General features: G+C 38.3%; 1 protein-coding gene across 1 annotated transcript; it reads right to left on the reverse strand.

The window, feature by feature from the left end:
• Positions 1-614: 614 nt before the first annotated feature.
• hscb (HscB mitochondrial iron-sulfur cluster cochaperone) lies at positions 615-14193 on the reverse strand. The gene is made up of 6 exons (XM_079815839.1): positions 13817-14193; positions 9797-9893; positions 6512-6601; positions 1309-1453; positions 1008-1055; positions 615-868 (listed from the first exon to the last, which is right to left on the reverse strand). Exons 1-6 carry the CDS (start codon positions 14119-14121, stop codon positions 774-776), a joined length of 780 nt encoding a protein of 259 aa, XP_079671965.1. The 5' UTR covers positions 14122-14193; the 3' UTR covers positions 615-773.
• Between the last annotated feature and the right edge of the window lie 289 nt (positions 14194-14482).

Below are 14482 nucleotides of genomic sequence, written 5' to 3' on the forward strand. Positions count from 1 at the left end.
AATTTACTGTTATTACTATATTAAGTACATGTAGAAAGTAACGTGTAACAACGTAACCTTAAAATAAAGTATAACCCACTTTATTTTAGTGTCTGATACACGTTACATATAGTAAGGTTGTGTTACATTGTACTTACTCAAATAAGTACGGATTAATATTAATTAACTACATGTACTTACTATAGAGTTATGGTTAGGGTTTGGTTTAGGGTTAGTTGCTTGTAATTATTACAGAAGGAACATTAAATTATGCATAATTACATGTAGTAACGTGTAACCCACTTTATTTTACAGTGTCTTTGTTACACGTTACATGTAGTAAAGTGACAGTTACATTGTACTTCCTCAAATAAGTACTGAAAATATGAATGAACTACATGTACTTACTATAGAGATGGATGGTGTTACTGTTTAGGGTCTGGTTTAGGGTTAGTTACTTGAACTATGCATCATTTACTATTACTACTATAGTAAGTACATGTATGAACGTGGAACTACATCACCCTAAAATAAAGTGTTACCCAAACTTCTTACCCAACGTATTATGTGTAAATGTGTGCTACGGACCAGGGTTGTTATTGTCGCGAACACAAAAAACATTCTTTTAGACAGAAGATTAAAATAAATGTACTTTATTCAGTTACCAACAATAATCCAACATATTTGTACTAATAACAATAAATATTACTATAAAAACTTCAGAGTACAAGCATGAAATCTCTCACCGAGCTGTATCAAATCTATTACAATTGCAAATTGTTTACAATTTTCCCTCAGCAACCCTCTGTGATTCTGCCTTTTACCTGTTCCTCTATATTTGTAAAATACTTCATGTGAGCCAGAAGCCCTTTGGCGGTCAGCAGATCCCCTGTGAAAAAGAGGCTCGTGAGGCAAACACAAAAACAGCTATTTTCCACTCACATACCATGGAAATGAGCGTGCAACAGGCCTTGACGGTGAATTTCTGACAAATTTGGGAGGCCATGAAGAGAAAGAGTGAAAAATACCTTTGTTTAGGGATGAATTCATCTGTTCAGTCAAGTCTTTCAGTTTCTCTGGTGAAAGAAAGTAAAATACAGTATAAAAACAGCAGAAGCGCTACCATCCTTTCACAAATAAATCCCACAACCACAATGTTTAAGCAGTGAAATCGCACACATAAAACCACAGAACCTTGAACTTTCTGATGGAATGAATATAGTGCTGCAAACGGTCACATAAACAAGCTGCAAGTGACATGAGTGGGAGCAGAGCAATATTTCAACAAATCACTTCCGGTCGGAGCTTTTTTTTATCTGACCTACACACCTCGCACAGACTGCCCGATAGCATTGACCTCGTCTTGGCTCCGCGTCTCTGCGAGGCTCTCGTTAATCTCCATGACCTCTCGGAGAACCGCGGGGTCCGCGGTGGCGTCCGTACCCTCCTCCAGCAAAACCCCTTGCAGCTCCAGCTAGAGCAGAACATGCAGGTTATGGAGGGTAAAGCGCTACTCAAACAGCAGCAGTCATAACAGACTACAAAATAAGATTCAATAGTCAGAGAAACTGCCCGATATATAGGGTGCATGTTTTTGCAGAGAGCGTACACTGATCAACTGGATTCTGTGTGAAATATGGAAAAGTGAAATACACAGAAAAGTATGGCAACTGTTAATATATGAAGTGGTCACAAAATGTGTTTGGGTTAGTTCAGCCAAAACTGAAAATTCCGTCACCATTTACTCATTCCAAACCTGTAAGACTTTCATTCATCTCGGAACACAAATTAAAAGTCTAAAGTCTATTCATACAAAACTCTGATGGCGTCCATAAAATTTAATCAACATTCGGTTCCACAAGACATGATTGCTTTATTTGATGAACAGATTTAATTTAGGCTTTCATACTCCTTTAAACATTGATTGACGAAAATAGTAGGGGTTGCACAAACTAGTCGACTTTAATGCTCTGCCATTTTAAAGGGTTAGTTCACCCAAAAATGAAAATTACCCTATGATTTACTCACCCTTAAGCTATCCTAGGTGTATATGACAATCTTCTTTCAGACGAATACAATCGGAGTTATATTAAAAAAAATGTCCTGGCTAATCCAAGCTTTATAATGGCAGCCCAAAAAGTGCATCCATCCTCCATACGGCTCCGGGGGGTTAATAAAGGCCTTCTGAAGCAAATTTATGGGTTTGTGTAAGAAAAATATCCATATTTAAAGCTATATAAAGTAAAATATCTATCTACCGTCAGGCTGCCTTCCGTATTCAACGAAGAAAGTGTAAGGTCTCTCGCAGTTCAGAATGCTTCATTCATTCATTCATTCATTGTATTTATAAAACAAAAGCACTTTACAAGTGCTGTACAATCAAGAGACACTTCATTAAAACAACACACAACTTAAAACAACACACATCCTATTAAGAACCAAAAACTAGCACACCTTCTCAAAGGATAAAGACAAGAAATAGTTTTTGAATTCAACTTTAAAAGCGTTTAAAGACGTAACCTCTCCAAGTTCCTGAGGAAGACTATTCCAGAGACTCGGACCGGCAACAGTAAAGGCCTTTATTATTTGATCTTAGAGACCTAGGTGCTTGGCGAAAAGCGCCATTTGGAGACCTTTGTGACCGTTAAAACCATATGTTCTACATAGTATGAATGTAATCCGGACGTACTACATTCGCCATGTTGTCATTATCACATGACCTACCAGTGTCAGTTGCTTCGCTTCACTGTCATTAACAAATCCGCTCCTGTGGCCTCGTGGGATAGTAAAGTGTCCATCGTATGCACATTTCAGAATCTCGCCAGAAGTAGTAGGTCATCCGGGTACTTTTTACCTACTCTTTAAAGGGTAACTAAACCCTAAAACAACTTTTATTTGTTAATGATCTGCAAGACTGGGGCTTTATTAGTGCTGTTCATTGATTTGAGTAAATGTTTTGACATTTGGGAATAAGGTGTTTTAATTCTACAATATACTGTATGGTGTAAAAACGTCTGAGTGCTGCCCTCTTTAGGTTGAATGGTGGCTACTGCAGTTGAATTTTCCTATTGGACGTTGTTTGCCATTGTGACGTATGTTGGCTCTTCCAATGGCTCACTACCCAGCTCACTACGCCACGAGCTCACCACGCCCTAATCAATCTGTCAATGCGGGTCTCAGGTGCCCGCCCCCCGCTCAGCCCCGCCCTCGGTTCATCCCCTCTGTCTCCGCTGGGCTCTGCCCACTTTTCCAGCATTTTTTAAATATTGCCAGTGGGTGGAGTTAGGCTCTGATCGGGGGTTGAGTTACCCTTTAAAAAGTACTTTGAATTCGGACACAATGTTTTTCGCCTACTATATGTAATTAACTATGGGTGTGTTTATATATAGTATAACTGTGTGATTTCGGATGCAGCCATTGATCACTCAAATATGGTAAATAGAAGCTCAACCGTACTTGCTTGACACATGAGAACAAAACTCATTGGTTCTTGCTGAAGCTCAAGTGTGCAGCGTAACAAGAGAATGAACTACACTGGTTCTTGCTGAAGCTCAAGTGTGCTGCGTAACAAGAGAATGAACTACACTGGTTCTTGCTGAAGCTCAAGTGTGCAGCGTAACAAGAGAATGAACTACACTGGTTCTTGCTGAAGCTCAAACGTGCTGTGTAAAACAAGAATGAACCTCATTGGTTCTTGCTGAAGCTCAAACGTGCTGTGTAAAACAAGAATGAACCTCATTGGTTCTTGCTGAAGCTTAAAAGTGCTGCGTAACACGAGAATGAACCTCATTGGTTCTTGCTGAAGCTCAAAAGTGCTGCGTAACAAGAGAATGAACCTCATTGGTTCTTGCTGAAGCTCAAATGTGATGCGTAACACAAGAATGAACCTCATTGGTTCTTGCTGAAGCTCAAATGTGATGCGTAACACAAGAATGAACCTCATTGGTTCTTGCTGAAGCTCAAACGTATTGCGTAACACAAGAATGAACCTCATTGGTTCTTGCTGAAGCTCAAACGTATTGCGTAACACAAGAATGAACCTCATTGGTTCTTGCTGAAGCTCAAACGTGATGCGTAACACAAGAATTATCCTCATTGGTTCTTGCTGAAGCTCAAACGTGATGCGTAACACAAGAATTAACCTCATTGGTTCTTGCTGAAGCTCAAACGTGATGCGTAACACAAGAATTAACCTCATTGGTTCTTGCTGAAGCTCAAATGTGCTGCGTAACACGAGAATGAACCTCATTGGTTCTTGTGGAAGCTCAAAGGTGCTGCGTAACACAAGAATGATCCTCATTGGTTCTTGCTGAAGCTCAAACGTGCTGCGTAACACGAGAATGATCCTCATTGGTTCTTGTGGAAGCTCAAAGGTGCTGCGTAACACAAGAATGAACCTCATTGGTTCTTGTGGAAGCTCAAAGGTGCTGCGTAACACAAGAATGATCCTCATTGGTTCTTGCTGAAGCTCAAACGTGCTGCGTAACACGAGAATGATCCTCATTGGTTCTTGCTGAAGCTCAAACGTGCTGCGTAGCACGAGAATGATCCTCATTGGTTCTTGCTGAAGCTCAAACGTGCTGCGTAACACAAGAATGATCCTCATTGGTTCTTGATGAAGCTCAAACGTGCTGCGTAACACGAGAATGAACCTCATTGGTTCTTGCTGAAGCTCAAACGTGCTGCGTAACACGAGAATGAACCTCATTGGTTCTTGATGAAGCTCAAACGTGCTGCGTAACACGAGAATGAACCTCATTGGTTCTTGCTGAAGCTCAAACGTGCTGCGTAACACAAGAATTAACCTCATTGGTTCTTGCTGAAGCTCAAACGTGCTGCGTAACACGAGAATGATCCTCATTGGTTCTTGTGGAAGCTCAAAGGTGCTGCGTAACACAAGAATGAACCTCATTGGTTCTTGCTGAAGCTCAAACGTGCTGCGTAACACGAGAATGAACCTCATTGGTTCTTGCTGAAGCTCAAACGTGCTGCGTAACACGAGAATAAACCTCATTGGTTCTTGCTGAAGCTCAAACGTGCTGCGTAACACGAGAATGAACCTCATTGGTTCTTGCTGAAGCTCAAACGTGCTGCGTAACACGAGAATGAACCTCATTGGTTCTTGCTGAAGCTCAAACGTGCTGTTTAACTGTTTACTTATACATTTTGCACTACCATCCCTTAATTGGATTATGCTCATTTGCACTGCTGACTGTTATTTACAGTACCTACTGTTTACATTTGCATTTTGCACCGTACTTCTAACTGTAATATGCAATCACTTTCCACTGCACTTTTACACTTTCTCGGATAGCTTCTGTCCATAATTTATTGCACTACCTTAATCCACTGCTATATTCCTCATCTTAGCCTAACATATCATTGTATACCTCTATCTGTAAAATTCTGTTTATAATAATAGCCATCTATATATTATATCATATTCATAGTACATATTCACCTGTAAATTCTGCTTATAGTAATAGCCATCTGTATATTTATTCACTGTACATATTCACCTGTAAATTACCATCTCTCTATTTATATATATTATATATATTCAGTACATATCCATGTCCTGCACTTATACAACCGTTGTATATCCTGCACTTGCTGCTATTGCACTTCTGGTTAGACCTAAACTGCATTTAGTTGCCTTGGCTTGTACTTGTACTTGTGTAATGACAATAAAGTTGAATCTAATCTAATCTAATCTAACATGAGAATGAACCTCATTGGTTCTTGCTGAAGCTCAAACGTGCTGCGTAACACGAGAATGATCCTCATTGATTCTTGCTGAAGCTCAAACGTGCTGCATAACACGAGAATGAACCTCATTGGTTCTTGCACATCAAGCAAGTACGGTTGAGCTTCTATTAACCATATTTTGTTCTATTAACAATATTAAATGTTCGCTGATCAATGTTTATATATGAATAAAAGCCTAAATTAAATCTGTTTATCAAATAAATTGATCATGTCTTTTCAGAAGACTTGGATTAAACTGTTCGATTCAAATGGATTTCTTTTGCGATCTCTTTATGAACGTTTTTAATCGAGTTTTGGGTGAATCGACTCTCAAGAGGGACAAAAATCTCAGATCTCTTTGAAAATATCTTAATTTGTCTTCTGAAAATGAACGAGAGTCTTATGGGTTTGGAACGACATTAGGGTGAGTAAATGATTTTCAACCATCCCAAAATATTCTGAATGTTATTGTATTTGATACTAATAAATCAAATACAAGTAGAAAATGTCATTTGTACTGCAGGAGTTTGTCTCACGACTACACCTTATTTTGTGCCAAAAAATTACATATAGATTATATATGAATTATACAGCAATTCACAAACACAAAGTGTCACAGTATATGAATATTGAACAGTATCGTTTGATCATTCAAAAAATCTTTATGTGAAATACTTATGTGAAAAAAAGTACGCTTGGGTTCTTTCTTCCTTTGAAATTTTTCTTATAAAATGCACATATCCAAATATCCACATGTCCAAATATGTATTGGGCAAATACTTGCCATGTAGACGGCCCGACTCAGAGGTTTCTGCAGCGTTCTGTAGGCTTTGTTCACCAGTGCTGATTGTTCTTCTGAATATTCCTGCTCTTTCTGTAAATAGGATCAGACCGCAAAGTCATTCCAAATTAAAGTCATTCTTCTTACGAGCGACAAAAACAATTTCAACAGCCCCTAAAGGCACAAACCGCACAAATACACAAAGCACCAAAGTATAAAGCGAGCTAAACAATATTGTGATTTTATGGAGTAACAAAGGAAGCGCGGTACGAAAAACTACTCATACTCTGCCCAAGTTTTATAACTTTTCCAATTGTTATATAATTATGTGCTGTCGTCACATTCATTTTAAGATATCATGACATGTTCTTTGTTTGTGGTAAGGATTTCCTCTTGGGAATGAGGAGAATCGTCAAAAAACGAAACCCCAGCAATGCTGATAATTGTGTGTGGGTTTTTTCCCTGAAGGATCTTGCTGTGTGGGCAGACGTAGAGGGTCTGAGCTGTGATGGGATTCGTCAGGTGAAAAAAGAGGTGAGAAACGAAAGAAACGCCTGGCAGAGGAGAAACATTTTCAGCTGTCAGAGTTGCCAAAGCCTGGAGAATCAACATCTGGCTTGCTGTTGCTGTCAGAAGACCCAACTGGACACGCAGAGCATGAACCATTCACTGAAATACTGCCTGTTGCCTTGCCTGAGCATCTAAATAAGCCTGGACATTAGTCACTGAGAGTGTGCAAAAGTTTCAAAAGAAAAGGGTTAGAAGGTGAATCTCACATGTCACATTTATGTTTTTAAAACCATTAAGATTTTCGGAGCCACTTTATATTAGGTGGCCTCAACTACTATGTACTAGCATTTAAATTAATAACTTGATACAAAGCTTGATACTTGATACATAGTGATTATCATTCATTTCTGCTAATTTACATTAAAACTATAGGCTATATATACACACACCGATCAGTCATAACATCTAATATTGTGTTGGTCCCCCTTTTGCTTCCAAAACAGCCCTGACCCGTTGAGGCATGGACTACACTAGACCCCTGAAGGTGTGCTGTGGTATCTGGCACCAAGATGTTAGCAGCAGATCCTTTAAGTCCTGTGAGTTGCAAGGTGGGGCCTTCATGGATCGGACATGTTTGTTCAGCACATCCCACAGATGCTCGATTGGATTGAGATCTGGGGAATTTGGAGGCCAAGTCAACACCTAAAACTCGTTGTGCTCCTCAAACCATTCCTGAACCATTTTTGCTTTGTGGCAGGGCGCATTATCCTGCTGAAAGAGGCCATGGCCTTCAGGGAATACTGTTTCCATGAAAGGGTGTACATGGTCTGCAATAATGCTTAGGTAGGTAGTATGTGCACCCGGCCATCCACGTGATGTAAAAGAAAACTTGATTCATGAGACCAGACCACCTTTTTCCATTGCTCCGTGGTCCAGTTCTGATGCTCACGTGCCCACTGTTGGCGCTTTCAGTGGTGGACAGGGGTCAGCATGGGCACCCTGACTGGTCTGTGGCTATGCAACCCCATACGCAACAAACTGTGATGCGCTGTGTATTCTGACACCTTTCTATCAGAACCAGCATTAACTTCTTGAGCAATTTGAGCTACAGTAGCTCGTCTGTTTGATCGGACTACACGGGCCAGCCTTCGCTCCCCACGTGCATCAATGAGCCTTGGCCGCCCATGACCCTGTCGCCGGTTCACCACTGTTCCTTCCTTGGACCACTTTTGATAGATCCTGACCACTGCAGACCGGGAACACCCCACAAGAGCTGCAGTTTTGGAGATGCTCTGACCCATGTCGTCTAGCCATCACAATTTGGTCCTTGTCAGACTTGCTCAAATCCTTACACTTGCCCATTTTTCCTGCTTCTAACACATCAACTTTGAGGACAAAATGTTCACTTGCTGCCTAATATATCCCACCCACTAACAGGTGCCGTGATGAAGAGATAATAATCACTTCACCTCATAATGTTATGCCTGATCGGTGTCCTAATATTTGATGCTCAAGAAAGATTTCTTATTGTTATCAATACTGCCTGCTGCCTTGCCTGAGCATCTGAGCAAAGAAAAGGGTTAGAAGGTGAATCTCACATGTCACATTTATGTTTTTAAAACCATTAAGATTTTCGTAGCCACTTTATATTAAGTGGCCTTAACTACTATGTACTTATATCAAACATATGTACAATGTACTTATTGTGTTCATATTGTATTGCAAAACACTTTAGCTGATATTGGGGTGGGATACGGGTAAAGTTAGGGACAGGTGTGGTGGGATGGGTAAGTTTAAGGGTAGGGTTAGGTGTAAGGGAAATGTCAACAGTGTCATAATAAATGTAACTACAGAAATGAATTACAGACGTAATCACATGCAGGTCTTTTTAAAAATGTAAGTACAATGTAAAAACATGTACGTACATAATAAGTGCTCAAGTACAATCAAGTTATTAATTTAAATGTTAATTAAAATGAATAACTTGGCACCTGTTAGTTACACTAACAGGTGCTGTGATGAAGAGATAATAATCACTTCACCTGTCAGTGGTCATAATGTTATGCCTGATCGGTGTCCTATTATTTGATGCTCAAGAAAGATTTTTTATTGTTATCAATGTTGAAAAAGGTTGTACTGCTTTTTTTTTTTTTTCAGGGTCCAAAAGAAAGATTTTTTTTATTTGAAATAGAAATCTTTTGTAACATTTCATCCAAGTTTTTCCTGTCACTTTTGATCAGATAAATCAATTATCATGGCTCTGGCCATTCATTTGAACATAATTTGACACATGCCACATACCTAAACATTGTTGCAGACCAGGTACACCCCTTCGTGACAGTGGTGTTCCCTGGTGGAAGTGGGCTCTTTCAGCAGGATAACGCACACTGCACACATTGTTCAGGAATGGTTTGAGGAACAGGATGAAGTGTTAAATGTGTTGCCCTGGCCTCCACATTCCCCAGATCTCAATCCAATTGAGCATCTGTGGGATGTGCTGGACCACCAAGTTCGATCCATGGCCCTCCACCTCACAACCTAAAGGACTTAAAGGGTCTGCTGCTAACATCTTTGTGCCAGATACCACAGCACACCTTGAGGGGTCTAGTAGAGGCCAGGCCTCGACGGGTCAGTGGCCACATGGAGGACCAACAGCATATTAGGCAGGTGATCAAGATGTTTTGGCCCATCATTTGGTCACAATATATTTTGCATCCCTAAAGTAACTTAAGTGTTTTGCGAAGTATATAACACATTTTGTATAATATAGTCCATTACCGATGATTTCTGGCCAAAGTTATCAGGATGGAGAAATCTTTGCAGCTCCAAGTATCTTTTCTGAAGTTTTTGAGAGTCCAAAGAAAATGTTTGTTCACTGAGGAAAGACAAACATGTTCAGTTACATATATGACAGGATATGAACTATAAAGAATTTGAAATACAATGACATTTGAAATCTAAACATAAGCTCTGAAACATTTCTTTCTGAAACCAAGATCTGTATCCATACAGTTCTGAATCAGTGTAATTCAACTACTGCATCATATATAGGGCTGCACAATATATCAAAATTATCGAAATATCGCAAATGTACATATCGCAATGGCACGCAATATCTGAAAGATTTTAATAAGCTACTTGAAAAGTGTATGATTTAGGTCGACGCATATAGCAGAGAATAGACTGGGCACACGATTGTTACTTATGTGACTTGCTTGACGTTAAAAAGAGTTATTAAACGCAATAATTTGCGAAAAACAACTCTTGCAGTCTCGCGTTGTCTGACACACACACCGAAACGTGCGCACAAGCCGTCTCTCTGAAAGTGTGCGATCCCTTCAGTTCTGTTTGTTGCCTTGTTACACACTCAAACTGTCAAATACACACACAGTTATGTCAAAATGGCTGTCTTGATGAGTATTCATGTAAACACAGTTGGTTATGCTTTAAGTGAACGATATCAGCTCAGACTGCTGTTTTAAGTTGTAATTTTTAATAAAGATAAATTAAAATAACAAAAATAATCGTCCACCTCTAGTTCAGATGTCTTTGTGTATCTGAATGTTCTTGATGTTGTTTTAGGTTGATATAACTATATATTACCAAGTCATGCAAAGAGTTTTTGGTATTTAAATATTGCCATTACATTTTTTTGTTTTGTTTACATTGATGTTAAAATTGTATTGTCAGTTTTGACATTAATTTGTGCTAAAACACTGCTGGTCACTTTCAGAAGTTGTAGCGACGTTTTCTTTTCCCAGAAAGTATGTGAGACACATAAATGGTATCATTCTCAGTTTTTGAATAATTTGATAAATATAATTTAAACAGATTTTTCACACTTAAAGCAATATCGTATCGCATAAATTAATGAGGATATCGCATATTGCATTTTTCTTCAATATCGCACAACGTCATATCATATACAGATCATATACAGTACCGGTCAACAGTTTGGAAACATTCTTATTTTTCATGTTTTTGAAAGTCTCTTATGCTCATTAGGCAGCCAAAAAAATACAGACAAAACAGTAATATTGTGACATATTATTACAATTTAAAATAATGGTTTTCTACTTTAATATACTTTAAAATATAATTTATTTCTGTAATGCAAAGCTGAAATTTCAGCATCATTACTCCAGTCTTTAGTGTCACATGATCCTTCAGAAATCATTCTAATGTGCTGATTTATTATTAATGTTGGAAAGAGTTGTGCTGCTTAATATTTTTTAAAACCTGTGATACTTTTTTATCAGGGTTTAATGATGAATAAAAAGTTGAAAAAAAAAAAACATTTATTTAAAATATATATATATATTTTGTTAGACTTGATTTCGGCGATTGGATTTTTCGTCCTGCAGCTCAGCCTGGAAACCTGATTGGTTGAAGGACTATCCAATTTCGTACAGAGTCATTTGAACTATGCCCGTTGATCACGCCTCTTGTGCAGTAGAAAATACAGAGCAGACTCCCCAGACCAATGTTCAATCCAAGCGGCAATCTCCCCCAGTTTCTCTTGAAGCCAATACGGAAGTGACCTAAACTGCAATAGACCCTTTTCACATTTCCGGGTTTCTCAGAGCAGAAGTCGTCATAGTTGGGTTAAATATTATAGCTGTGAATGAGAGAATACATTAAATATTTATTTGTGTGCCCATTTGCTCACATAGCAAAAGAAACAACGCCACAGTAGTGATTTCACAACTTTCAAAAAGAGGGAAAAAATAGAGTGAGATTGATAACGGCAGTGTAAAGAGAGAAATACCGGTATGTTAATTTTTACCATCACTCCCATAGACGCGATTACTAAACACCCTCACAGCAGCGCTAACTTTTTTATTGTAATTTGATGCAAAAGTAATAAAATACAGTATTAGTGTTATAAATGTACATTTATATATATTTTTTTAAAAATGAATATACAAAAAACGTTGCAGGATTTACGATATTGATGACCGTTAAAACGTGTCATCACAGTCTGTGAAAAGGGTCAATTCATCGACTGGCCGCTAGGGACAGGCAGCAGAAGGGAGCAGAATCTCATTGAGCCCCATGTTAAAGGGTTAGTTCACCCAAAAATGAAAATTCTGTCATTAATTACTTACCCTCATGTAGTTCGACACCCGTCAGACCTCCGTTCATCTTCGGAACATAAATGAAGATATTTTAGTGTAAATCTGATGGCTCTGAAAGGCCTCCATTGGCACAATGCACGGTTCACTCTCAAGACCCTTAAAAGACACTAAAGACGTCGTTACAAAGTCCATCTCACTACAGTGGTTCTACAATAACTTTATGAATCGGCGAGAATAGTTTTTGTGCGCAAAAAACCCCTAAATAACGACTTACATAGTGATGACGATTTCAAAACACGGCCTCATGAAGCTTCGAAGCGTTATGAATCAGTGAGTCGAATCATGATTCGGATCGCGTGTCAAACCGCCAAACTGCTGAAATTTGGCGATCCAAACTGCACAAAAACTATTCTCGCCGATTCATAAAGTTATTTTAGAACCACTGTAGTGAGATGGACTTTGTAACGACGTCTTTAGTGTCTTTTAAGGGTCTTGAAAGTGAACCGTGCATTGTGCCAATGGAGGCCTTTCTGGGCCATCAGATTTAAACAAAAATATCTTAATTTCTGTTCCGAAGATGAACGGAGGTATTACGGGTGTCGAACGACATGAGGGTAAGTAATTAATGACAGAATTTTCATTTTTGGGTGAACTAACCCTTTAAAATGCCCAACTTTACAGCAGAAAAAAACATGTTTACAGTCTGGTACAAATTGTGGTTTTGGTCTATACGGCTAATTTTGCCCTACATGACAACTGTGAGGGGGTGAATCTTTTTTATAACTCACTCGTTTACATTATATAAAGCCTTAAAGTCCTGCATAATTAAGGGCGTGGCCACTTTGAGTGACAGGTGGATTGCCGTTTGTCTGCTGTCTGTTAGTCATCACGTCACCTCAGCTCCGCCCACATCCCGCCTATTCGCCCATTTTCTGTTATCCGGGAGTGACGCGCTGCCAAGATGGCAACGGTCAGCTCGACCCTACTTTACGCTCCAAAACTGCTCTTCAAAATCCAATGGGTGACGTCACGGACACTACGTCCATATTTTTTTACCGTCTATGGTTCAATCTCAAAAGATTGCGCTTGGTCTGATGATAGCCAGATACATCTTTTGCAACAATATGCACTACTGTTCAAAAGTTTGGGGTCAGTTATTATTATTATATTTTTTTGTTTTTTTAATCAACAAAAAAATATTTTATTCATCAAGTATATGTTAAATTGATCAATTGAGTTATAGTAAAAATGTAAACAGTCATAACATATTTTTTATTTTAAATAAATTCATCAATAAAAGGTTCCAAAAAATACTAAGCAGCACAACTGTTTCCAGAGTTTCTGAGTTCTGAAGGATCATGTGACACTGAAGAATTCAGCTTTGCATCACAGAAATAAATTATATTTTAAAGTATATTAAAGTAGAAAAAGATTTTAAATTATAATAATATTTCATAATATTACAGTTTTTTCTGTATATTTGATCAAATAAATGCAGGCTTGATGAACATAAGAGACTTCTTTCAAAAACATAACAAATAGTAATGTTTCCAAACTTTTGACCGGCACTGTACATTATATGACAAAACTGTTATGGATTTTGAGGAATGAAAGTAAATAAAGAAAGCAACTTTTTGGAAGCTCGGGACCAATAAGGCAAATAATAAACAACCATGACTCCATAAGTGATGCAGTCAATACTATAACAAAATTAACTCACCACTTCAAGAGATCAAAATAATTCGTCTTGTCATCAGCAGGTTGGATCGCATTACAGGAGGAACAGAAAAATAATTCAGCAGAAGATCCGCAGTTCCAGCAGAGTCTATTGAGTGTAAGAGTGCAGAATGACTTTAAGTGTCCTTTAACTGCTTTACAGTGAGAAACACCCTTACTGACTGCTCTTTCTGAAGCGAAACACGGATGTAACACAAAGTTAAGACGTTGTCCGTCAGATATACATTTGTGTGCGTGATTAAACCCGGAAGATGTAAACAAAAATCGGAGCCTGAATAGAGTTATCATGATTAAACCACAGAAAGAAACCGGGCTTATAGAATATGATAGCGCTACTTCCTGTCATGAATCATTTCAAGCAATCATTTTTCAAAATAAAAGTTTGACCTTTTATAATATTTCGTCGGATTTATTTGACTTGATTGTGTTATATTAATTTGTTTGTAGCAGTGAATAAAGATAATTACTGGAATGAGGCAGGTTCTGTGATTTTATGACAAGAAAAAATGCTTTAAACTAAAACTCAGTATGAACTCAAAAAATAATTTTCCCTACCACGTTAAAAATCTAGAAAGTAAAATTTAAATATATAACTTTCACTGACAAATATTTGAGAAGTTGTTTTACGATGGACAGTTATTTTCTTGTT

Source organism: Gobio gobio (assembly GCF_949357685.1).
Source record: "Gobio gobio genome assembly, chromosome: 4".
NCBI classification, from domain to species: Eukaryota; Metazoa; Chordata; class Actinopteri; order Cypriniformes; family Gobionidae; genus Gobio; species Gobio gobio.

Coding starts and splice junctions, on each gene's coding strand:
- hscb (XM_079815839.1), bottom strand. CDS start 14,121: ATGATAACTCTATTCAGGCTCCGATTTTTGTTTACATCTTCCGGGTTT. Junction 9,894..13,816: donor TATTTTGATCTCTTGAAGTG/GTGAGTTAATTT, acceptor GTCTTTCCTCAG/TGAACAAACATTTTCTTTGG. Junction 6,602..9,796: donor ACTTTGGCCAGAAATCATCG/GTAATGGACTAT, acceptor TCCTATTTACAG/AAAGAGCAGGAATATTCAGA.